The following is a 25,634-nucleotide window of genomic DNA, read 5'->3' as shown; positions in this document are numbered from 1 at the left end:
CAATCAGTTAGTCTCAAAATATTGTTAATTAAAAAGGAAATAAGGTTAGACTTTTGAAAATTGACACATAATCTTTGATTATTCATCTTCATGTTCATCTTAAAATCTACTCCTTATAACGTGTAACATGCTAATGAGCATCAATGATGATGTTTGATTCGTGTTGAAACGATGTGTGTTTATGATGAATTGACATTTGACCGTTGTAATGTTTCCCGAAGATGCTTAATTTGACTTGATGACCTCAATGAAAAGAAGATAATGAATTTCCTTCTCTCAATCAAGAAAAAACCTTGTCAGGTTAAAAGGAGACCTGAAGCATAGTGTTTGTTTATAAAGTATTTGATAAATGATCAGGTAAATCAACTATCGTCACCCACAAGCACAACAAAGCTTAAGTAGATGATAATTTTTTTCTTCTTCTTTAAATGGGTATATTGAATTAATATTTTAGTTCAATCTTGATAAAAGACATCAAATATTTAAATTACTAGTTCAGAGCTTGAGAAAGATTTTAAAAGATTGTACTGTACACCCAAAAGTCGATATATTTATGATAATCGTAATCTTTTTTAACTGGAGTAAGTTCTGTTAAGTTTTGTAATAATTAAAATTTCCTAGTAAGGTGATCATAAAAAAAGCTGATTAAGTTTTTTTTGTTGTTGTTGTTATTGTTTGTGTGCAGATATATACTTTTGACTTACTCAGATAATCCGGAGATCTTATTAACACGGTCACGATGATCAAAGGGAAAATTGCATTCACATCATCAGAGGTGAGGATCATCCCAAAGTAACAGTGAACTTGCTTCAAGAGCTCTATGGAAAATAGTTCGAGGTAATTGAGAGGATGAAGAATTTCCATATTGACGAGAATGTAAATTATTGTGAAGATTATTACTATTTCCATGACCACGTCTTGATCTTTCATTATAATTATTTAAATTGTCATCATCATCATCATCTGTTGAAGATTCTTCTAGAACTGAGATTCGTCTTTTAATTCCTCTTCTAAATGATCGGACCAGTGCATCTTCTAATGGACAAACCGAAGATTTAGACCATCTTTCCAATAAATTTTTCTAATGTTTTCTTTCTCTAATAAGAATAAGAATAATAATAAGAATGAGAATGAGAAGAGAGAGAGAGAGAGAGAGAGAGAGAGAGAGAGAGATCCATGAGTAAATATTCATTATTGTTCAGAAGATTTGAAACACTTTCAATCATAGGAAGATGGATAATGTTGATGAATTGAAAGCCAACCTTTGTCATGTTCATTCAAAGTTATCATTATCACCCAAAGAGATAATCTTTATTATTATTATTACATATTTCTAAGTTGAGATTCTGATTTTCTCCATCATCATCTTTAATAATCAATACATCGGTCTAGTTTCAATGATGATAATATCATATGATAGTTTGACTTTTCATCCATGAGTAAAGATAGACTTTAGAATGTTCAGAGAGAGAGAGAGAGATTGGTTTTCAATGGCTGTTGCGGCCTTCGGGGGCTTCCCCACTAGTTGGGGGGAGCTCGGCTTATTCCACGCTTTCGCGTATTCACCTACCCGACTATTTTAGCCGACGTACTCAATCGGCTGTATATAGTTTAAACTACGGGTCCCGGGGGTAGGGGTGAGAGGTTATTCGTAGGGGCCTAATCCCACGCCAGAGGCTTCTCTCCCCAATGCTGGATCATAGCATCAGTACTCGCCTCTGTCAGGAGTCTAACGCGGAGCCTCAGAGTTAGTATGGCCAATGTAAAGGCTTACCCTCGTCGCTAACCACTGGACTACAGCAGAGAGAGAAATGGTCATAAAAGAAGATGAAAAAAATGATATTAGGCTGGCCAAAGCAAACGAGTAATTATTATTTTTCTCATAATTCGAAAACAAATCAACTTTCGTCGATTTATTTTACATCATTTTAGGACAGAACTCTCTAGTTTATTATAAAGTAAAAAAAGTTCGAATTAAAATAAAGAATTTGTAAATATTAAAAAAAATCGAAAAAATCACCCCCAATTTCATGCTGAAAATGACGATTTTTTATTCAGATTTTCATAATTTCTGAACTTTTTGGTGCATTTTTTCATAGATTTTTGAATAAAATTCACAATTTAAGTGATAATTGCATAATTTTTTTTATAAATTCTATTTATTCTAATGATTAGTAATATGTTCGATAATGAAAACTAATTTCGAAATAATTCCAAACGGTCGGTATTCGACCTTTTTGTTTGCGACCCTGTATAATGAATTTGGGAATTCGAAAATTACTGAAATCTCACAAAACGATAATCGAATATATGAATAACAATCTGAGAGAGTTTCAGAAAAATCAAACAATTAACAAAAAAGTTATTCGAAAAATATCGCTTACTCTTTTGCTTTGGCCAACCTAATAAAAGAATCAGATATCAAGTTGATGAGGGAAAAATAGTAAATAAACAAAAGGATAATTTAAAAAAAAAGAATTGAAACTGAGTATCAATTTTGGGAATGAAAGTGAATAAGAATCAACTCACAAAAGAGAAAAGAAAAACAAAGTTAATAGATTCTTCTACTTTTTAAGTACAACCTAACCTCTTAGGAGGTTTAAATCATCAGGAAGTGAATCCACTTTTCCATCTTCATCCTCATCTTCATCAAGATCATCAATCGCATCCTTTTTTCTTCATCATTTTAATTCATCTTCAGCGAATTTACTTTTCGCACTCTTTTTTTACTTAGTATTTCTCCTCTTTATTACTATTCCATCTTCATGTTATTCTTGAGAATCATGATCATTTGTGTAATGGAAGCTCATGAAATGAAAAAGTAGAAAAGAGAAGATGAAAAAATAACAGTTTGAATTATTAGAAGTGAATTCAATTAACTGTGTTTATATAATTTCTGTGGTTTCAAATTAATAACCATTATGATTGTTGACATAATTTCGATAATTGTTGCCACTATTAAAGTTTCAGAACAGAAAAGGAAGAACCAATTTCCTTGATTAGAACTTTTTTCTTCTTCTTTTTCCGAAAACTTGACCATTTTTTTTGTATTGAGGATCATTTTCCTGTTCCGTTTCTCTAAAAGGCTAAAAAAATAATTACTAAGTTAATTTCTGTTTACCACCAGTTGATTGTGATCATGAAGATGTTCATAAATAAATAGATTTAATATCGTCCTCAGGGAATGAGCATGTTATGTATTTACCTTTGAGTTTCCATTGTGTATATTCAACTTTTTCTTCGTGCTGTCAGAGAACTAGATTAATACGATAATGCACCAAATGATCATATACAAAGTTGAATGAATCTTCCTGATCACGAATCAAGAATCAATTGAAGGGCGCTGGCTTCACCTGAGAGTTTATCTTCTTCCAGGTAAATGATGATGATGATGATTAAAAGTGACCCACCCAAAGTTGAACATTCTGGTGGAAACATTTCATAATCATCATGTAAATGGAATTGTTTTTTTCTTATTATTTCTCAGTGAGGATGAGATATTTAATTTCTACTACAATCTGTTAATTATTTCAAGTGATGTGGATTAGTAATCAACATTTTAGTTTATTATCTAATTGTGATTTTATATCATTAATTTTACAGAGGATTGAAAAGTTTTCCTCTAATATTGAGGCTCAATTATGGATGAAGATGAAATCGCTTTGACTAAAGATAATTCTGAGCATGATGATCATTCTGATCAAGGTGCTAATCAAAGTACCAACGAGGATTTAGACTATGAAATTGGGGATAACGATAACAATAATAATGGTGATAGTGAAGGTGATGATCAACCATCAGAACAACAACAACAGCAACAACAACAACAACGACAATCCCGTCAAGGATTAACTCGATCTAGATCAAATTATCATCACGAATCAACCTCAGTTTCTTCATCCTCATCATCTACAAAATCAACTGCATCTTCAACTATTGACCAAGAGCAACATGAAGATAAGAAAAATTCATCTTCATCATCTAAATCATCTGATGAAAAAAGTTTCAAAATTAAAGGGAAAAAAGTTAAATCCAAATGTAAATCTGATTCTGAAGATCAATCCAAGACTAATCAAGGAACTAATGAGAAATTTGAATCAACCACATCAACACCAACAACCTTTTCTCCACCAACGTCAACTTTACCTTCACCATGTCAAACACCACCTTCTTTATCTGAAAAGATTCGTGAACGGCGCAGATCCTCGTTAGCACCACCAGAATCAGAATTGATACAAGTCTCTAAACGATCAAGGTAAATACTTAATATCGATAATCATTTCTCTTTATTCAGACTCTTCACTTCATCTCTTCGTTTCTAGATGTGTTCACTAGAAAATGACAAAAAATTCAAATGAAAATTTCTCAGCAATTAGTAGGGTTAGAAAAGAAATTTAAATTTTATTTTGATCTCTCAATATTGATAATGGACCATAGCGAGCGGCGAGTCTCATTTTTGTCTTGGTATTAACGAAAAGCCGTTCGAAGTAGTCGAGGTCAAATTCTTTGATTTTTAGTTCAATTCGACGTTTAAGTTTATCAAAGTCATTAGTTTTCCAACCATTTTGGTAAACTTTGTTTTTTAAATGGCTCCAGAATCTTTCGATGACCCTTAATTGAGGAATATTCGGAGGATTGTCTTCTTTTTGAACGAATTTAATTCCAAGATTTTCGAGAACGTTGATTGTTGCTTTAGCATAATGACAAGTGGCGCCATCAGGCCAGAATATGTATTGTCCATCTGAATGGAATTCGTCCAAAAAAGGTTTGAGTTTTTCTTCAATACAGCTTTTCGAATAAATTTCCGCATTAATCGCGTGTTTGGCGGGGACAAAAAAGGGGGCGCTGCAACCGCGCGAACTTATCGCGATCCAAACGCAAAGTTTGGGTTCGAATTTTGCCTTAAAGTTGAAGCGAATTTCATCAGGTGTATTAGCAACATTAGAAGTGTAGAAACCACGATTGGATGATCGATCTAACGGGAAATAACTTTCATCATCTTCCACTATCACCAGATTTGAACTCGCCGCAATCATTTCTACCAATTTTTAATCAGTATTGACGCGTTTGTTCATCATGATCATCTTGAATCAATTGTTTCTAAATCAACTATTAAAATGAACCAATAGCTTGTGAACATATGAAGGTGAGATTTTGAATTTCGAAGCTAATGAACGAACAGAATAGGTCAATTTTCAGGAGAAAAATTGTTCAAACGTTTTGGTCATTTTTCTGCCTTTCAATCCTGGTTTCTTCAAGATGAACCATCTCTCACAATATTAAAAATTCTATAAACCGTAGATTTACTGATTCCTATCGATTTTAAATTGAGATAAACATGATGAGGTCGCATTGATGGATTACATTTAACATAAGTGAAAACTAAATTTCTTCTTTCTTTTTGATTAGTACACATTTTGAAATCAGAAACTAATCTGATCTTTTTTAATTTGGTCTCATTTTAAAGACAATTAAATTTCCGTTAATTTGATATCTTAAAATAGTCTAATAGTCTAGACATTGTGCCGATATCAAGCGCCAAAGTTTTTGTCATTTTCTAGTGAACACATCTTATGTTCATGTTTCGATAATCGTTTTAGGTCAGGGTCACGATCTCCTCGCCGAGGATCACAAACTTTTCTCATGGGTGACGACAGTATAATGGTACAACTAGAAACGGGGAAACGTCGCTTATCCTCGTTCTGTGCTTCATCGAATGAGTAAGATTTTCGAATCACAAATGAGCTTGAAGATTGTTAACATTTTCTCTTTGTTCTTTTTTTTTGTCGAACTCAAATCAAACTTATTCCATAAATTTCCAGTGAAACCATGATCACCATTGACGATGCTTTAACGGAAGAGGAAATTGTGGAAACGTTGAAAGCTCATAAACAGATAATATCAACTATTAAAACTCAGAACTGGCCAATGCATCGGAAACTCAAGGTGAGTTGATAAATGAAGAAAATTGATTAACATTCAAAATAATCTGTTGCAAGATTAATCCAATTGTAATTTATCAGAGATTTTATTTCGCATTAGGATTAATATTTTTTCATGATAAACTTTAAATTCTGAATTGATTTCTGACTGAATGAGAAACAAATGCTTTGCAATCTGAAGGGTGGATACAAAGTTATCAGAATAAGTTATGTTCAGTGGATTGGGTGTAGTTCATTTACTCACCAAGATTGTAAAAGTTGATGAAAGAATAGAAAAAAAAGACAAAAAGAAAACCTCAATTCAGGAAGAAGATTATCATGAAGGATTAGAGAACTGGAGAAATGATCAATTTACATGATAAATTTAATCTTTTTCGTCAACATTATAATGGAGAAAATAATTTTATGACTTTTTCATTTCGATTGTTTTTCTTTTCTCAAAATAATCGATCATTATTTTGATATAACTTACAGATTCTTCGTCGAGCTAAAATGTACATTAAAAAGCACGAAGGAGACTTGAAGCAAAGTAAACAAGCGAAGGATATTGTGACCAAGTATCGAACTTATCTCGAAAAGGTAGACTAACTATATTACCCTAACTACGAATAATTAAACTTTCAATAGAATTTTAAACTAATTAAAAATTTCGTAAATCAATCAGTCAGTTAATCGATTGAAACGTGAAATTAACAACCTTGTGGTACAATTAACTCCATGGGAAATGAGAATCAAAAAGATCGAGAGTAAGTTAATTAAGAGTTAATGAAGTAAATTTGCTTGATTTAATTCAACGAATTTGTTAATTTACTCTGATTAGGTCAATTTGGTTCGGTGGTTGCTTCTTACTTTACTTTCCTCCGGTGGATTTTCTGGATCAACACCTTCATAAGTATTTCGATGTGTGTCTTCTTGATGGTTCCTGAGGTAAATCAACAGTAAAAGTAGAAAATGAAATTTTGATGATCATTTTTTTCCAATCTTAAAACTGTTCAGATTCTTCGAGGTTCGAAAGATCCAACCCAGATGAGAAAGTTCGAAGATGCTGGAAAAAACTTGACCTTTAAGGAGATGATCAACACAGCTTGGAACTTTGATGTAAGAAAACTTTTCAAATTCGATTTGTAATCGATCAAGTCTAATTGTAATTACCTTTAATCGAATCAATTTTCTCAGGGATACCTCAAGTACTCACCCATTTTTTATGGCTACTACGAAAACGAAGAGACCACAAGTATCGGTTACCGTTTACCGTTAGCTTATTTTGGAGCTTGTATTTTACTTTATGCATTCAGTTTCTTTTGTATCCTTCGTAAGTAAGTAACTAAGGTCAACTTATATTTCGATCTTTCGATTAACGATAATAATCTTCTATTGCAATTTCTCAACTCGACCAACGAACCAGAATGACCCAAAATGCTCGAAACAATCGAATAGGATCCAAAGACGATGAATACGTTTTCACGTGGAAACTTTTCACAGGTAAACCTGGAACTTTTTTTCCCGAAATTAGGTTGATTTCATTTTCTTTTCTTACTCTTTTCATCCACAGGCTGGGATTTCATGATTGGAAATAGCGAAACTGCTTATAATAAGGTGGCTTCGATTGTGATGAGTTTCAAAGAGGTGATTCTGGAGGAGAAGGAGAAGAAAAAAGAAACCAAAGATTGGAAGATGATCGTTAGAAGGGTCATCGCTAATATATTGTAAGCTCTACACTGATCATTTACTTTTTTTTTACTGATTCTTTTTCATCTTTTGCCCTCAGGGTTGCAATGTTACTCGTTTCATCAGCTTATGCTGTTGTCTTTGTTGTCCAAAGATCGTTGAAGTTACCAGAAAATCCTGGTTTTCTCAGAGAAAATGAAGTGACCATTGTGGTCAGTGGTATATCAACTGTCTATCCAAATATTTTCAATATTATCGCAGTTCTTGAAGATTATCATCCAAGGATCGCCTTAAGGTGGCAATTAGCAAGGTAAATCATCAGATCGTTTATCTTATTTAATTTCTTCAATATAATTCTCATTCCAACAGAATTCTTGTTCTTAATCTACTCAATCTTTATACCTTTTTATTTGCAATTTTCGATAAAATTGACGAAATGGTGAGTTAATTGTTTCGAATTATTTTTATATTTCTCATGCCATCTATTGGAAAGTTAAGTCAACTCACGATTTTCAATTTTCGATTTTCTTGTTTTCTAGTCTGCCAAGTTATTGAATTATAAGAAAATGATTAAAGGTAATTTAACAATGTCCAAAATGAGCACCACAGTTTCACCGATATTTGTTGAAAGCGATTCGGTTACTTTGAAAGTCATTGATTCTCTGAAGCCATCAAGTAATTCAACCTCCACCGGTGGGACTAAAAAACGAAACCGTCGAGTGCCACATGAAGGACGACTCTTTCCTCCAGGTAAAAATTTCGTTATTTTTTATAAACATGATTATCGAAATAATTAAATTGCGACTCATCAGATGATCCGGCCAATAAAATGACTCGAGGTGACATGGAGTTTATCATGACCACGGAGACAACATTTTACGATCCATATGCACGGAACGATTTAGATGCCGAGGAGCCAATCGATGGTCGGTACTTATCAGTGTAAGTTCAATTCTATCGTGTTAATTTAAAGTCGAACTATCAATTTATTTGAACTTTAATCAGTTTCACTCGTCCATCGACTTCAACGACACCGGGAAATTCATCATCTAATGTTGACCCTGGAGGTGGTGGTGGTGACGGAGGAGGTGTTACGTTTGATATTGATTCCAATGGTACGATTACAATGACTCTTGAAGAAAGTGGCCTAACAACACCGATGAATGGGTCAGATGATGGTTCATATACAACACCGACTTTGGTCACTTTACCATCTACAAGTAAAGGTACATCTAAATCTGGTGTTAATGGTTCTCAAATGACTACGGCATCACCTTCATCATTAACACCATCGGCAGGTCGTACAAAAAGTACAGGTAAAGGTTCAAAAAGTTCAAGTACAGCACGTCCATCGACAGGTAAAGGTTCAGGTACAACAGGTAAAGTATCGGGAATAACTTCAACAACCAGCCTCATCTCGACAACAACATCAGCACCAGAGATGACAACTCAATGTTTACCAGAGACAACGACAGTGTTTACTTATACAGCTGATGATTTATTAAAATTGTCCAAAGAGGAAAGAGCTTCGTTACGAGATCTTTGCTGGGAAACGATGTTCGGCCAAGAATTGGCCAAAATTCTGGTCATGGACACTTTAATCGCTATTATGACAACGATCGTCTTTGACTATGGTCGAGCTGTTTTCGTTCGTTACTGTAACGATTGTAGTTGCATCTTTTGGGATCTCGAGACTCAATTTCCTGGTTACGCTGATTTCCAAATCGCGGAAAATATTTTAGCTCTGGTTAACAATCAAGCAAATATTTGGTGAATATCAACAATTAAATTATCGATAATTATATTTATCAACAATAATAAAACTTTTCTTCAATCATTTTCAGGCTTGGAATGTTTTTCTCACCCGGTTTACCTGCAATCAACACAATTAGATTGTGTATCTTAATGTACTTACAATCTTGGGCAGTATTGTCATCAAATATACCTCATGAAACGGTTTTCAAGGTGAGCTCAAGGTTGATGCTAAGATTGCGACCATTATGATAATTGATTTTAATCCATATCTGATTTTCAGGCTTCCGGAAACAATAACTTTTATTACGCCATTTTGTTATCAATGTTGTTTATTTGTACTCTTCCTGTTGGATATGCTGTTGTTTGGCTTGAACCCTCCTGGCACTGTGGCCCATTCAGGTTAGTTGATTATCTTTGTTGATTGTTGGTGAAGCTAATTTACTGTTTATATTTTTTTCTTAGTGGATATGATCGAGTCTATCGGGTGTTCACTACTTATCTTGAAAAACACTTCCTGATCGTGTCAATAAGATAATCGATTATCTTACCTCTCCTGGAGCTGTTATTCCTTTGATGCTATTGATGATTCTTATTATTTACTATTTAATGTCCAATGTTGGTTCATTAAGGGAGGCGAATAATGATTTGAAATCGCAATTAAGAAAAGAGAAAGATCTCCAAGAGGAAGAGGAAGAAGCTGCCGCTGCCGCTGCGGCCGCTGCTGCGACTGGTCAAGAAGGGAATCCGCAAATTATTGGTGCCAATATCGATGGTATTCTTACACCGGGAATGGAAAAGAAACACGTTCGAATCAATGACGATATCGCAACTGATTCAGACGAGGCCAAATTGTTGGAATCTTAAATCACAATAATTGGAAAATTATATTAATCTAACTAATTAAAGACTAAATTAAGACCAAACAATCTTTCCACAATAAAGTAATTAGAGAAATCTTCAAATATTCCGATGCTAAAAAAATTCTCAGCATTGGAACTTGGGAAGATTATTTGAAACATTTACTCAAATGTTATTGAAACAAAAGTATAAAAAAGTTGATTGTTTGTTGGATAGTTAGAAATATAAACGATCTTATTTAACATTAGCTGAGCTTTCATGAATAAAATAGTTTTTCAAACTTTTCGAGTTCTAATTGTAATATTAAATAGTTGATGAGAGAAAAAATTTTCCCATGAAATGTTTTCCAAGAACCAGAATAAATTATATCAAAATCCTTTGCAAGTGGATCAATAGATGGAGATGTGATCCATGGAGGGTGGTAAAGGTGAGGTGGGAGTGATAACAGCGCAAGTTGGGAGTGGGAATGAAGTAGATAACAGTTATGTAAGAAAAAAATAATAATTCTGTTGAAATAGAAAATAATAAAAAAATTCTGAGACATGAGAATAAGAGATAAAAACGAAAGAGAGAAAAGTCGAGAAAGAGAAAGAGAGAGAGAGAGAGAGCGAATTGGGAGAGGCTGAGAATTAAGGAATAGAAGGCAAGAGAAGGTGGAATAAGAAGAGGAAGAAAAAGGATAGAAAGTAAAGAAAGAGACTGAAGAAGATGAAGAAGATGAAAAGTAAAAGGAAGACAACAACCATGTTACATTTTCTGTACTCCAAGTGACAGCCTGTGAATATACACTTAGACTCAATGTAACTCTGTCTCTTTCTCTTTCTATCTTTGTTGTTAATTCTGTTGAGTTCTGAACAGTTTCAGTTTATTCGATTTTGTTTTTTTCTCTCTTTCTCTTTTTTTTAGTTTCTTTTTCATCCTCTCATCTCAGTATGTCTTCTACCTTGTAACAATGTGTCTCAATATTATTGGTCATCATCTTCATCTTCATGTTCATCTTAAAATCTACTCCATATAACGTGTAACATGCTAATGTGCCTCAATTGTGACCAATTGATTTTCCTTTCCCATGTCATCAGAATATATTAATAATATATTTTACTCGATTCATCCACAATCCTAAAGATTTCAAATCAATCTCATCTTCTTACACAACATGAAATAGTTAATTCAATGGATTAGAATCAAAAATTTTCCTCCTCATCCTTTTTTCCTCATAATCAAGGTAAGTGACCATTTCTTTTTCATCATCTAAAAACTGACCTTCCAATAGTAATTTCAATCCATTTCAATAAGATAAACCCTTTGCCCTCAAGGTACTTGGGAAATGTATTGTTGTTATTGTTACATGTTAACGATTCGACATTTACCTGAATCATAATGATGATTATGATGATGTTTGATTCGTGTTGAAACGATGTGTGTTTATGATGAACTGACATTAATCGTTGTAATGTTTCCCGAAGATGCTTAATTTGACTTGATAATCCATCTCTTTACCATCATGTTTATAATAACTTTCCACACAATCGAGATGATGAACATTATGATTATAATGTTTTGCCTTCTCATCACTTTGCCCAAAATTCATATTTGGCTTTGCTTCGTTTGGCAATATAATCTTTCTCAAGGCAAACATAATAATAGACAAGAAACTCAATCCATAAGTATTAGAGTTTGCATCCAAGAGGAACAGGAACTTGCTACATGATGATCATGATGAGGATGGAAAAAGAGAAGATAAAAAATGAATACAATGAAATACAGAGAGAGAAAGAGAGAAATGATCATGAAAGAAGATGAAACAAATAGAAGAGAAATGTTTTGTCAAGAGAATGACAGTAAAGAGAAAAACGAAGCATGATGAAGATTAAGGAAGAAGAATAAGAGAAGAGAATAAAAAAAGATGAAAAGGTGAATTGGAATTAATATCAATTGATTTACATGATAATTAATTTCCATGAGATGAGAAAATAATCAACAGTCCAAACCATAAAGTCTTTAATATTAGAATGCCAAGAGATCCTGATAATATTTCAATTTTCAGGTTCGAATTCATTTAGATTTTTTTTTCTCTCATTGAAATTTAAATAGTCACCATCAAGGAGATAACCACCAATCTTTATCAATAATAATAATGGTAAAAGAACCAGATATCAAGTTGATGAGGGAAAAATAGTAAATAAACAAAAGGATAATTTAAAAAAAAAGAATTGAAACTGAGTATCAATTTTGTGAATGAAAGTGAATAAGAATCAACTTACAAAAGAGAAAAGAAAAACAAAGTTAATAGATTCTTCTACTTCTTATGTACACCATAACCTCTTAGGAGGTTTAAATCTTCAGGAAGTGAATCCACTTTTCAGCCTTTTCCATCCTCATCCTCATCCTTATCTTCATCTTCATCAAGATCATCAATCGCATCCTTTTTTCTTCATCATTTTAATTCATCTTCAACGAATTTACTTTTCGTCCTCTTTTTTTACTTGGATTTCCCCTAGAATATTATTATTATTCCATCTTCATGTTGTTCTTGAGAATCATGATCATTTGTCTAATGGCGATTCATGAAATGTACACAGTTCGATGGTGAGTTTAATAGACCAAAAATCGAGTGTTGTTTATGTTTTTTTTGTTGAAGAAAAAAAGAAACGAGAACACGTTAAGTTTCATTCGTATTTCTTATGTTATTAGTTGTTTTCTTTTACTACTTTCAGATAAATTCACGTAACTCAATAAACAACAACAATAACATCACAGGTAATTTTCTTACCTTGGTAATGATAATAATCTAGGTAACCAAAATACCAAACTTACTGATTTCATGAGCAAACATTAAACCTTTTCAATGGCCTTTCAATGTAATTGGTGAACATCATTATCGTCAATTCAAGTGATCCTCATAATCATCATTATGATTGTCGACATAATCTTGATAATTGACACCCAATAATCTAAGTCTCAGAACAGAGAAGAGAAAACCAATTGCCATGATTAGAACTTTTTTCTTCTCCTTCTTCTTAGAAAACTTGTCCATCATCATCATCGTCTTCATTCTGAGTGTCAAGAAACTTGAATATTTTTCCTCTTCCGTTTTCCATAACTATTAGGTTACTATTGATAATCCATGTTGAGAATATCATTTATATTTACAAGTAGATTTATTATATTATATCATCTTCGATTCAATCAACTGTGTTTATTTATTTTCTGTTTCAACAGAAAATTGTAATGGAAATAAAAAGTTGGATTGAGACTTTGATTTAACTCGTTCTTCGAATGGTTGATTGAAAAGACACTAGAAGGTAAATCGAAGCAAGAATAAGTAAAGAGATGAAAAGTTTGGGAATAAAAAGAAAAGGTATATAGTAAAAACGATCAATAAAGAGTCGAAAACCAGAAGAAAAAAGAAAAAGATTAAGGTGAAGAAAAAAGATACTGAGAAATAGAGCGGATGGTGAAGGTTATCTCCCAGAATTCTGAGTCTAGCCTACAGCGAATCAAGATGATAAATGGAAGAAGATGTGTTCATCTTCATTTCGTTGATGAAATAAACTAAACAGGGGAAAAGGTAAAAAAGAGAAGAAGAAAAAATAACAGTTTGAATGATTAGAACTGAATAGATCCTCGAGGAATTGACACAAGAGTGAAAATTATCTTCCATCATTATCATCCTCATAATCATCTTCTCATCTTCTTCATCAGTAATTTCATGAGTTATTCTTTGGTGAATCTCCATCAGTTAAAGAAAACAGACAATTTCAGATTCTATTCTCGCCTTTTTATATGAGCTTTGTGTGTTCATAAACGATATTATTATTACCTATTAGAAGGAATAATAATAAAAAAATAACAAATCGAAAATGAGAAAGTAAAACTCCAAGGATAATAATAAAAAACTCTAAGATAAAGTGTAACGAGAAGAAAAATATTACCGAAAATTTCCCAAGTTCAATTTTAAGGCTTCGGATTTTGTGTTTTCTTTTTTATTTTTTTTTTTTTGATAAACTGCATCTTCGAAAACTGGAAACGTCAATGGTTATTCAGTGATAAAGAATAATCATCATCATCATAAGCATCATTATCGAAATCATCAGGATAAACATCCTTCCATTTTCTTCTGGTTCTTTGATCATCAACCAGGAAACAGAAAATGATCGAAACATTTTTTTTCTCTCTCTTTCTCAGTTCGTTATTGGGTGGAATCCATTCCAGTTCATCATCGAACCTTGTATTTGAATCTAATAACAGGGAAGGGGAAAAAGGAAGGAGAAAAAGTAATCAATTCTCAATCATCGATTTTGATCAATTTGTTGTGATAGTACAAACAAGAAGATTGGGAAAGTTTTCCTTTTCTCGACAACAGTGAGTGGACATTAAAGTGGACATTTGTGAAAAGATCAAGGAAAAGGAAGAGAACATGTCAATCAAATGTTGTGTTTTACTTATTTTTCTATTAATTAGGACAATCGTCACTAAAACGATGATATTTTCATCGGCACCGATTCCCTGTGATTTTGAAAAATATCCAACTGTTGGATGTGAAGATTCCGTTGGTTCTTATTGTGACCTGGAATCGTCTCGGTGTCATTGTAAGCCAGATTATCCGATAAGATTATTTAAATATTGTCTTCGATATGTTGGTATAAATGAGACTTGTTACACTTCAAGACAATGTAATGAAACTTTTAATGCCGCTTGTTACATACTTGGAACTGAATATGATCATTCTGGTGGTCATAATGTTGGTTTTCAGTTAAGTGATTGGCCTGAAGGTAAATGTCGCTGTCGTTTGGGTCATCAATTTGATACCAATAATGGTACTTGTGTTAAACGAACCATCGGTTCTTGGTGCAATACCGATCGTGATTGTACCAAGGAAAATTTTCACTCCTTTTGTAATCGTAAAAGTAGCATTTGTGAATGTGTTTATGGCTACATTTACGATTCGCTAGATGATACTTGTAGTCCACAGCGTTTATATGGGTCAAAATGTCGATCTTCAGATGACTGTTCTCGAGATCAGTTAGTGTGTACAGGAGGACGGTGTAAATGTCCAAAAGGTTCCCATTGGGATGCCATTTATCCGGGAAGTTTGTGTAAACCAAATAATGACAGTGCTTGTGCTTATGGTTACCGATGGGATACCGATAAAGAGAGATGTGTCCTTAAAATATATAAAGACGATGACGGTGAAGATCTTGATGGTCTTGATGATGTTGGTCTAACGGGGAATGATCTTCGTCCAAATCGAGGGAGGGTGGAAATTCTGGTTCATCGGGTGATGGTGGTTCTTTATCAATGGTCACTATTGTGGTAATTGTGTTGGCAAATATTTTCGTCATTTTTGTCCTTCTCGTTATTGGTATATAAGAAAACGAGAAGATAGTGAAGAAGATTTAACGGAAAGAGGTCACATAAGGCCAACCCTTAAACCTTATTATGGTGATCATTTAATCCATGGTCAGGGTATCGGTGTGGTACCAATGGGACCAATTGATGCCAATGGGATTAAATGTCCACTTTCCGTTGATGATTCGGTTATCGATTGTGATGGAATGGTTAAATGTGCATCGACCTCATCGTCTCCAGGTCAACATGCTCGTAATCATCATCATCATCCCATTCATCCAACACTTTCCGATACCATTGTCCCTTATGGTGATGATAATTGTCCAATTGGCCATTGTCAAGGTCATTGTCATGGTCACCTTGATCTACTAGAATGTCAAATAATTGGTTGCCATCAAATTAACGGTATTAACATGGATTGTAATCTTAGAGATGATTTAACGGTAATTGAGAGTAACATAATCAATGGTAATCTAAATGATCCAAATTGTTTAACTAATTCACCAAATTATAATTTAAAAAGTAAAAAAAAGGAAACAACAAAAAGTGATCATCTAATTGGGACTAATGATGATGTTGATGATGGTCTTGGATCCCTTGGTAATCAAGAGGAAAGTGATACAACAATTAATGATGATAATTGTAACAATCAGGATGTTAATAGTTGCCAAAGTGTGGATAAAATGAATAAAATGAATTCATCAAATGTTCAACAATCAACACAACAATCAACGGATCGAAAAGGTTCATCAGATGATAAAAGTGTTACAATGAACCAATTTAATGGTAAAAATGATGATGATGACAATGGTAAATCTAATGGTGATAATGGAGGTGATGATTAACTGTAAAAAGAGAGATGAAAAAAAAGGATTAAAGAGATTAGATTAAATGATTAGAGAGAAAAAGATTACCGTTAATATCGAGATCGAAAGTGAGAAATGAATTCGATTATCATAATAATTGTCTCTCATCTCTCTCTCTCTCCCAATGATTTGCCTTTTTCTCTACACAATTAAATGGAGATTAATTATTGGATTAAGTGAGAAGATAATTTCTTATTCTATCAATCAATTGATTGACACAAGTGAATTGATTCCAATCCAAAAAGTAATAATAATAATTTCTCACTTATAATTGGAGGTACAAGTTGATTTCTCTCAATCAGCTGGTAATAAAGTTAAATAATCTTCTCCTCGGATGGATTATCATTTATCGGTGATTAATTTTAATCTTAATCTTATCTAAAGCTCAAATAACATCTTGGATTCACAAAGTGGTCTCAAGTTACCCTTATATATAAATACATGGACATCACAATCCATTGACATTGTTATATCAAAAACCTAATCATTATCATCATTATTTTCATCATTAAACAATTTCAATGGTCGATCATCTTTAATTAGCATCTTAAATCTTTGTAATCTAATCCATCAGTGTATTATAATCATAATCATCTTCACCAAATATAAATATCTACAAATATATATGAATATATATTTACGCAAATGGAAAACAAATCAGATGAAATTTAATCGAGAAAAAAAATCCCATGAAAAGTTGGAAACTCACCTTAAACTCATGGTCTATGGATTAATAATCTGTTAATCGTGATGATGATCATCTCTCATATCATGAATTTACCATGAAAAAAAGTTGCAAAGATTCAGCATCGAGAAGACTAATAAAGGTAAACAGAATTGTTCATCAATGATGTAAACATGGAAAGTGATACAATGTTTCCAATGGGATCGGTGATGTGAATTGGGAAGATAAAGACAATATACTCAGATAATCGTAATCCAATAAATGATTGATTGGATATCGGCATGGAATTGATCAGAATCAATTGAATCAATGGTTGAGTAACTATTTTTTTTCCTTTTCTCATCAAATTCTGTCTCACAAAAGAGCCCAAACAATGTTTTCTTTTTCCCCATCTTCTCATCTAAATTACCATTATTTTCCCTTTCTGGTTCATATTCTGGTATCTTTTCAATGATTCATCTTTAACTATCGGCGATTATCACCATTTTCACCATGTTCTCCATGTTAATATGTCCATGGTTATCAACCGATTCAAAGTTATATTGTCTTCATCATTGTCTACTTTAATCACCATCATCATCATTTATGTTTCGTCTCAATTACTCTCGATTTATTTTCATCGTTTTCTGGTTCTTTTTTTTCTCGTCTACTGGATATTCATCTGATTACAAATATATATCATGAATCTGATGAGTGACCATGGTAATGGTCAATAGAGAAGAATAAAATTTCTAGTGAACAGAAATTACTGTTGATCAATATTGAGAGAGAAAGTGTTTACCAATTGGTGTTTGATTGAATTAAATCAATGTAAATGGCGATGGAAAAATATATATCATGAAATTTTCTCTTCTTTTTCAAACTCATCCCCATCCTCATCTCTCTCTCTCTCTCTGTACTTACATAGTAAACGTTTTATGGTTCCTCTTGTTTCTTGAGCTTCATATTTACTGAAGATATTTTATCATCAGTCTGATTATTTGGACAAATAGATAACCAGATTAACTGGACATACACACATACACACTCACCCTCCCACCTACTCAGAAACTTCTTAATCATCACAACATTTTTCCACTGAGAAATTAATCTAACCCGATTCATGGATTTTTTTTGTTACTCCATCTTGCAAAGTAACTCTGCTGGAGAAGATGAAAAAACAGCATCGCCTTCAAGAACTTAAAGAAAATGGATCCTTTTTTCAATCTCTCTGAATTATTATTCGAGTTTTTTGGTGAATCATGTTGAGGAAACATTGATTATGGTGTAATATGAAAAGCAACATTGTTTATTCAGGAAAAGAAAGTGTCAAGCATTTGGAAAAGTGGATCACATTTAATGGTAACTGTTACCTTGGAGCTTTATTGGTCAATCTTGGTTACATTGAATTGGAATGTGATAGTGAAAGTGGAATTGGAATTGGAACTGAGAAAGGAAAGGATATATTCCAATAGAAAATGGCTATTTCAAGATGGATTTACCTTCTTTCCTCTTTTATCTTATTTTCTTTTTCCTATGTAAGTCCAATGGAGAGAAAGAGAAAAACCTTCACTATGCTTTCGAAAGTCTCCGATTTACTTTTCTAATTCTGTCACTTACCTTCTATTCTCTAAGCCTGAAGATTTTTTTCTTCACTTCAGCTCTTTTATTCTTCTTCACATTTTTCTCCATCCTCATCATCCTTTTGTTCCCTTATTTTCTTTCTTCTCTTTCTCTTCTTTTCTTTCTCTGTCTCTCTTTCATCTTTCAATTATTCCTCTACTTCGGTTCAGTTATCTTCTTCCTTCACCATCATCAAAGTTTCATCTCCACCAAAAATTGATCCAAACCCGAATACCTCAAGACTCGCCCAATCTGAAGTTTCCTATTCCTTTCACCCTGATTCAATTTTATATAATTTATCCTCCTTTTCATCATCATCCTTGTTTAAATAACAATTCCCTCTGTTCATTTATCCAAACATATTGCATGTCAACCTTAAGTTTCCAATTCACTTTCATTATAAATGATCGAGGTGATTATCTAATCCTTTCTACTTTCTCTCTCTCATCTCAATCCTCTGTTTTTCATCTTTTAGTCATAATCATCATCAGATCTACAAAACACAGAGACAAGTTCACATGGTAAAAGATGAAAACCTCTTCTCTCTCTCTCTCTCTCCTCTATCTAAAAATCAATGGTTTATCTCAATAAGATGTTAAAGATCAACCAGGCAAATGATAAATCCAATAAAATGGTCTACATGGAGATAATATAATGAAAACGTATGATAAATAGTAATAATGTATTGAAGATGATGAAGGATAATGATGATCAAGATGCAAAGAAGCAAATAAAGCAAAAAAGATTGAGAATTAAACAGTAAACAAGGTTACATTATATTTATATAAATATTATATTATATTTATGTGTAATAAATATCGAGGAAAACAAAAGTCTCAGCTAGAGGAAGATGATCAGATTTTCAGAGGAAAAAGATGACAAAGATGGAGAGAGAGTCAGAGGAGGTGATGAAGGTGGATGATGAAAGAGGAGATTGATGGTATATTGTTGATTCACATTCCGTATCAACTACCACCACATAGAGATAAACTATTATATAACGTTTACAGAGCACGTTCCAAGCCAATTCTAGAATCTAAAACTAACCCTTACAAAGACTTTGATGGTTAGAGAAGGAGGAAGAGGGTTGAAAGAGTAAAGAGAGAGAGAGAGTATTGGAAGATAAATGGGAGCTGAGAGACTTCCAAACATCTCAGGAATCTGAAGAAACCATTACCATCATTCTAATGGATATCAATGTTTCTTTACCAAAGCTAGAAGCTGATTCAGCTTTTCATTGAGCTTCTTTTTCGTATATTATTATTATTCCATTGTTTTCATCATCTTCCTCTCTTCCTCGGCCTTTTCTCTCCAATAAGCTTTATTATAATTTTCTCTTTCTTTGTCCTTCCATTGACAATAACCAAACTTGATCGACATGGAAACATGACAATTCTCCTTCTCTCTCTCTCTTGTAACTTTCTCCTTCATCTTTACCAACATTATTAATAAGATGATCTCATTTATTGAACATTCCAAAGCATCACCACTCACAATAATCATCTTGATAATAAGATCGACCTTAAAGAAAGAAAAGTTGAAAGATCACATGAAAGTCCATGGTTAATATTATCTCTCTCAACAGTTTTGATCATTTTCATTATTCACTCTTCCATCATCATCATGATATGTCAACTGTATATACATTATTATGGAAAAACTCATGAAACCCTTTTCACCTCATTCTCATCATCATCATCTCTGTTCCAGAATTTTTCTCATCATTAACTGAAATACAATTGATGGAACCAGTACCTACACCCTAATACTCAATTCCATGGAGAAGTTTTCATTTCACCCTTGCTTACTTTCCACTCTCATTGATATCTAAAAAAGAGCCCATCCTCTTCCTCTTTCTTATCATCATTATCATCACGGTGGATCACTCCCAATTCTCATTACCTTTTTCTCCACCAATAAACCACAATTCTCTCTGCTATCTTCCAATGGAATCTTATCCACAGGTCTATCGACCAATCCCCAATTCCATAATCATTGTATTCACGCTTTAATTTCATCTGAGTATCATGTCACATCTTCCAAATGTTCACACTAACCCTCCCAGTTTTTTTCTTCCTCCATCATCATCTCTCTCTCTCCCATTCTTATCCTTTCAGTTCCATTAACATGATGATCATCCCATGGTATAATTGTACTTTAAAACAATAACAATAAAAAACTCCCACAGAATTGGGAGGTAATTGTCTAAATAAAATGCTTCTTTTCTACCTATTAACATCTACAATTAAACAATCGAAGCATATTAAATGTTCACTCAATTTACTATTAGTTTATGAATATTTTTACATCAATTAATTGACAATTAACTTCAATTCTTAGATCGTGAATCTTGATTCCATCATTAACATGATACTCGACAAGAAGAGTATGAAAGTTCAGGTTCGATGTTTTTTTTTCTTTCCTTTTTTCTATTCTGCTTTACATCAAATTGTCTCTTTTTTGTGATGTTTTCTCTCATGTAACATGTTAATCAGGTTCGAACAATTAAATTGATGATCAGTATTCAGGAACGAAGTGGGAAAGGGAAGGTGGAAAAAGTGAATTAAAAAACTAATTGGATGGAAAATTATATCAGTTGAGAAAACAATCTCTTTGAATATCGAAAATTATTCTGTTCAGTTGAATGGAAGTGGAATTTTTTTCACACAATGTTCATGTTGGATCTTTTTTATATTATTATTATTCCATCATCATTATCATCTTATCTGATTCACCTTGATGATGGAAAAGAAAACTCTCTCTCCATCATCTCTCTCTCTCTCTTTTTTGAAGGGAGAAAAAGTTTCAATGAAAAGAGAATGAAGCGAAATCAAGTTTCCATCAATTCTCAATGAACATCATGAACATTCATCTATTCATGATAATAAAAATTGAGTTTGCTCATCAGATTGTTGAGTAAAAACGATAACCATTGGAAGAGAGAGTGAGAGAGAAAGATGAGAATGTAATGTAAATGGGAAGATAGAAAGATGATGAAGATATTTGGATGGAATTTTCAAAGAATTAGATAAAAGGTAAGTTAGAATTTGAGAGAAGAAAATTTTGGAAAAAAAGTTCGTTCAAGAATCAAATGAATCGAATGTGAGAAAAAAGGAGGAGAAAGATGAAGATGATGATGATAAGTTCTCCTAAAGGGTGTGGATATGAGTTAGAAAATTACTCAGTAAGGAAATTGATCTAATAATTTCATGTTTATCTTCATCCTATTATCATTTGAATCGATATCAAATTAGATGTGTGGAGATGAATTAAGATTCATGTTTATCTTTATTCATCATGGTGAATACAAAAACCACAAGATTAAGATGATGATCAATTCAGTGTTTCTTGAAGAGGAAAAAAACAAAAAAGTTTTGTTAGATGAATGAAAATATCAATCATTCACAATTCTGGTTCTGAGTTTAGCCTGAGGGTTCAGTTTGGCATCGTTTTCCCTTGATATTAGATTGAACTGGGATCTGGTTATCACCATGAACCATGAACCAGACTTTTACCAGAAGGTTACAAGCAATGATCATGATGGAAGCAGAAATTGATTTATCAAAGTGAAACAATAACAATCAATGTGAAGGAATCAATGAGAAAACCAGAAAATTTAATCAACATCATCCTCAATACATGAGATGAATTTGATTATTTTCAATTGTTCCATTCGGATCAATCATGGCTGACAATCAATTCTAATCTGATTAAATTAAAATCCCAATCAAAAAATCATTCCTCAAATTTGAAATCCATTTTTCGCTTCTCAATCCAAAAGAAATTAAATGTTACAATTTAATTTAATTTGATTCGATTATTGTTCAAATTAATGAAATGTAAAAGCTTTCGTTTCACTTTGTAATTGATTGAGTTTCAGTGTTGATAAAGCAAATTAATCAATACCAAGTGGACAATTTATTTGATGAAACAATTTAAACACTGTGATAATTGATTAATAATCATTAACAGATTCAGCTGATTATTCATTGATTCTCGATTCTTGAATCAATTTTCCTGATGAAACTATCCCATGTTTCCGTTTCCTCTAACTCATGGTTATCGATACAATTTAATCATCGATTATCACATTATCTTCCCAATCTTAATCATCAAATTTTATCAATCAACGAGAGGAAATTGTTGTTAAATTATCCTGAGGAATTAAAAAAATTCCCAATAACAATTAAGCAAATCTCCAATCAGATTAAAATCTTAGTGATAATCTCACAATGGACCAAGGAAAGTTAATTATTAATACAAATAATTTACCAACATAAGAGTAACTATTTTTTGGTCAGCTGATCAATCAAGTTAATCAATACTCGTGATAACATGGAGATTAAATTAAACTGTATGTCTCAAATGATTAACGATTTAATGTTATCAAGATTAAGATATGAGAATTTGAGATTAATCAACTTTTCTGGTTCTAAATGGTAAACAATAGCCAAGGAAAACTGGACAGTTTCTAATGTCCAGTATATTGTTTTTCCACCTTGACCAAGTTAACAATCATCTTTATCTTCATCTTCATCTTCATCTTTATCTTCCTCGTCTTGTTTGTTTCCATGGTTCCAATGGGAAAACTTGATTCACTTTCACAATCAATTTTGATCTATTATCTTAATTAACTGATTATCTTAAACACACTGAGATCTATTATTTGTATCCCTTGGTGTTTTTAATCATCAATACCTTTGAGTTCAATTGATTGTTATTGTTTTTCTTGTTCATCTAATTTACCAACTTTGTTTTTTTTTGCTAATCAGAAAATGTAATTAACTTAATTCAGGTTATTTCAAAGTTTCAATGTTAATATATTTATACAATGAAAACACCTTAACATTGGTCATTATTACCAATGGTCACTAATAAAGATTAATCCAGGGAATTGGACTAATGCACTAATTTAGTTAATCATCAAATTGATTAACCAACGATAAGAGTAACGGTAAATTGTGAACAACACAAATTTATATCAAAATAATATCTTAATCCAGTTGTAACAATTTAGCTTTTTAAATTGTTATTGTTTCAGATTAATGATTCTGATTAAGTTAATGATGAAAATTTCACTTTTGAACAAAAAGTTTTCCTTTCAATTGATTTTTGATCTAAAAACAAAGTCAATTGATTTGTCCATTGATGTTAATTGTTTGTTTATCAGATAATCAATCAATTAATCAATGATTTGTATTTGAATAGATGTAAATAATTGTATCTTTATTATAATAAATCACCTCGAAAATAATTGATTATCGATTAGGTAATTGGTTTCCCGGTTTAAATCAAAGTTAATTGTTTGATTTTGAAATGATTGTAATATTGATTGAATGGCTCTTTTAATACTTGTCAACAATCAAGTTAATTGTTTCCATGCAAAAATATTGATTGTAATAATGATTTTTCAAATCTTCTTATTCAATGCAATGGGTTAATGACTCTCGTTTCTTGATTGAAATTGATTGTCAACAATTGAGTCAATTATTTAAAAGAGATAAGTTTATTTTCACAATTTGTGAATCCTAAATTGTCAAATTATGATTGTGATTTAAATTGATTGACATTTTCCTTGATACTTGTAACTTTCATCATCAATCAAATGACAATTGAGTTAAATGATCAGTTGATTATTTCAAATGAAAGTGTTTCTTCAATGGTTATGATAACTTTTTCTTTGTGTTTTTATTATCCAATTTTTTGTTGTTCACCTTTTGTTGGAACCAAAATATTGACCAGTAAATAGATACTGGTCAGTTTTTTGGGATCGCTACTACATTCATCTCGATGACAAGGTCAGTTTGATATAATTTTCATGGTGATTACGATGATAAATCTCATCAGAGTCTCACCTTTCTTTGTATACAAAGAAACTGTATCATGTTTTATTCTGGTAAACAAAAAAAAAGAGCCTGAACTTGACTGATCTCCCAATGGTGAGTATACCATTTGTTTCAAATTTTCTTGACCAATCAATCATCTTCCTGTTGTTAATACATTTCCACACTGGACATCATGGATTCCATCTTATAGTTGATTGTTTAGTTTAGGGATTAAAGCCTGTGGAGAGATTAAGCTTAGATAGAAAGTGGAACGTTTGTTGTTCAACAATTTAAATCAATGATTCGTTGGAAGCAAAATTACAAGTCACTTTTAAATAGAGCAAAAGAAAAGGATTATAAAGATAAAATTCTGGTGAAAATTGCAACTGAAAATTTTCATGAAAGTCTAAAGTTTAACCTCAATTCCCTGGATGAGCTTCTCATAGTTTCAATTCCAGTAATTCTTTAACCTTGACCTCTTGGGCTTTTCAATTCTCCATCATCATCATCATCTTCTTCTTCTTTTCATCACATAGCCTATTTCGATTTCCACCTTCACTTCCATGTTTCTTCTTCATCTTCATCCTTCAGTTTTCATCTTCTTCTTCTTCCTCTTCTCTTTTATAAAATTCCATTTATCGAACAACCTTTTTTCGAATATAATAATCTGAGCTCATTATTATACTTTCCATTACTCATGACATTCACAAATTCAATCTCTTTTTCCAAGTCCAAACTGAGTAATCAGAGGGAAAGAAAAAAAATCAAATATAATAAGCGAATCATAATTACACGCAATTCCTAATTCATCATTAAGTCCCAAAGGAAATCAAATCAAATTAATTATGATACTTAAAAAAAATCATCACCAATTAAATCAAGTAAAAAGTACAGAATCAGTTGAAAGTTTTAGAGAGCAAAAAAATCAATATCTCACCATCATCTTAATCAGTTGATTGTTGACTTGATTGGGACAACAATTTGTGTGCTTTACATTTGAATTGGTTGACAATTTAAATTCACTATTTGATTATGATGATTACTTTTGATTATATTGATATTAAGGGAAAAATGATCAACT

At 32.2% G+C, this 25,634-nt stretch overlaps 1 protein-coding gene, 1 long non-coding RNA gene and 1 pseudogene across 6 annotated transcripts; 2 read left to right on the top strand and 1 right to left on the bottom strand.

Annotated features, from left to right (window-relative positions):
• Positions 1-3,463: 3,463 nt before the first annotated feature.
• LOC128397451 (transmembrane channel-like protein) lies at positions 3,464-10,374 on the top strand. The gene is given in 19 exon segments (XM_053358179.1): positions 3,464-4,255; positions 5,601-5,720; positions 5,823-5,946; positions 6,417-6,521; positions 6,607-6,688; positions 6,763-6,869; positions 6,939-7,040; positions 7,119-7,258; positions 7,348-7,424; positions 7,495-7,648; positions 7,711-7,920; positions 7,980-8,049; positions 8,150-8,360; positions 8,423-8,552; positions 8,616-9,380; positions 9,455-9,575; positions 9,646-9,764; positions 9,828-9,865; positions 9,868-10,374. Coding segments are annotated over 19 exon segments (3,651 nt in total). The 5' UTR covers positions 3,464-3,641; the 3' UTR covers positions 10,230-10,374.
• Positions 10,375-10,475: 101 nt separating this feature from the next.
• LOC128397455 (uncharacterized) lies at positions 10,476-14,804 on the bottom strand. 5 transcript variants are annotated; one of them, XR_008326949.1, is made up of 7 exons: positions 14,669-14,804; positions 14,159-14,464; positions 12,997-14,046; positions 12,488-12,777; positions 12,168-12,343; positions 11,594-11,926; positions 10,481-10,729 (listed from the first exon to the last, which is right to left on the bottom strand). It is a non-coding gene; the product is annotated as an uncharacterized LOC128397455 (long non-coding RNA). The 5 variants fall into 5 exon arrangements; XR_008326948.1 differs by having other exon boundaries at positions 10,493-10,729; positions 12,997-13,521; XR_008326950.1 differs by having other exon boundaries at positions 10,476-10,729; positions 13,041-14,464.
• Positions 10,740-20,984, top strand: LOC128397454 (uncharacterized; annotated as a pseudogene).
• The last annotated feature ends 4,650 nt before the right edge of the window (positions 20,985-25,634 follow it).

Source organism: Panonychus citri, unplaced genomic scaffold, assembly GCF_014898815.1.
Source record: "Panonychus citri isolate SS breed McGregor unplaced genomic scaffold, ASM1489881v1 Contig00033, whole genome shotgun sequence".
In the NCBI taxonomy this organism is placed as follows: Eukaryota; Metazoa; Arthropoda; class Arachnida; order Trombidiformes; family Tetranychidae; genus Panonychus; species Panonychus citri.
Note: the sequence above shows the minus strand (reverse complement) of the source record. Positions and strands in the feature narration are given on the sequence as shown.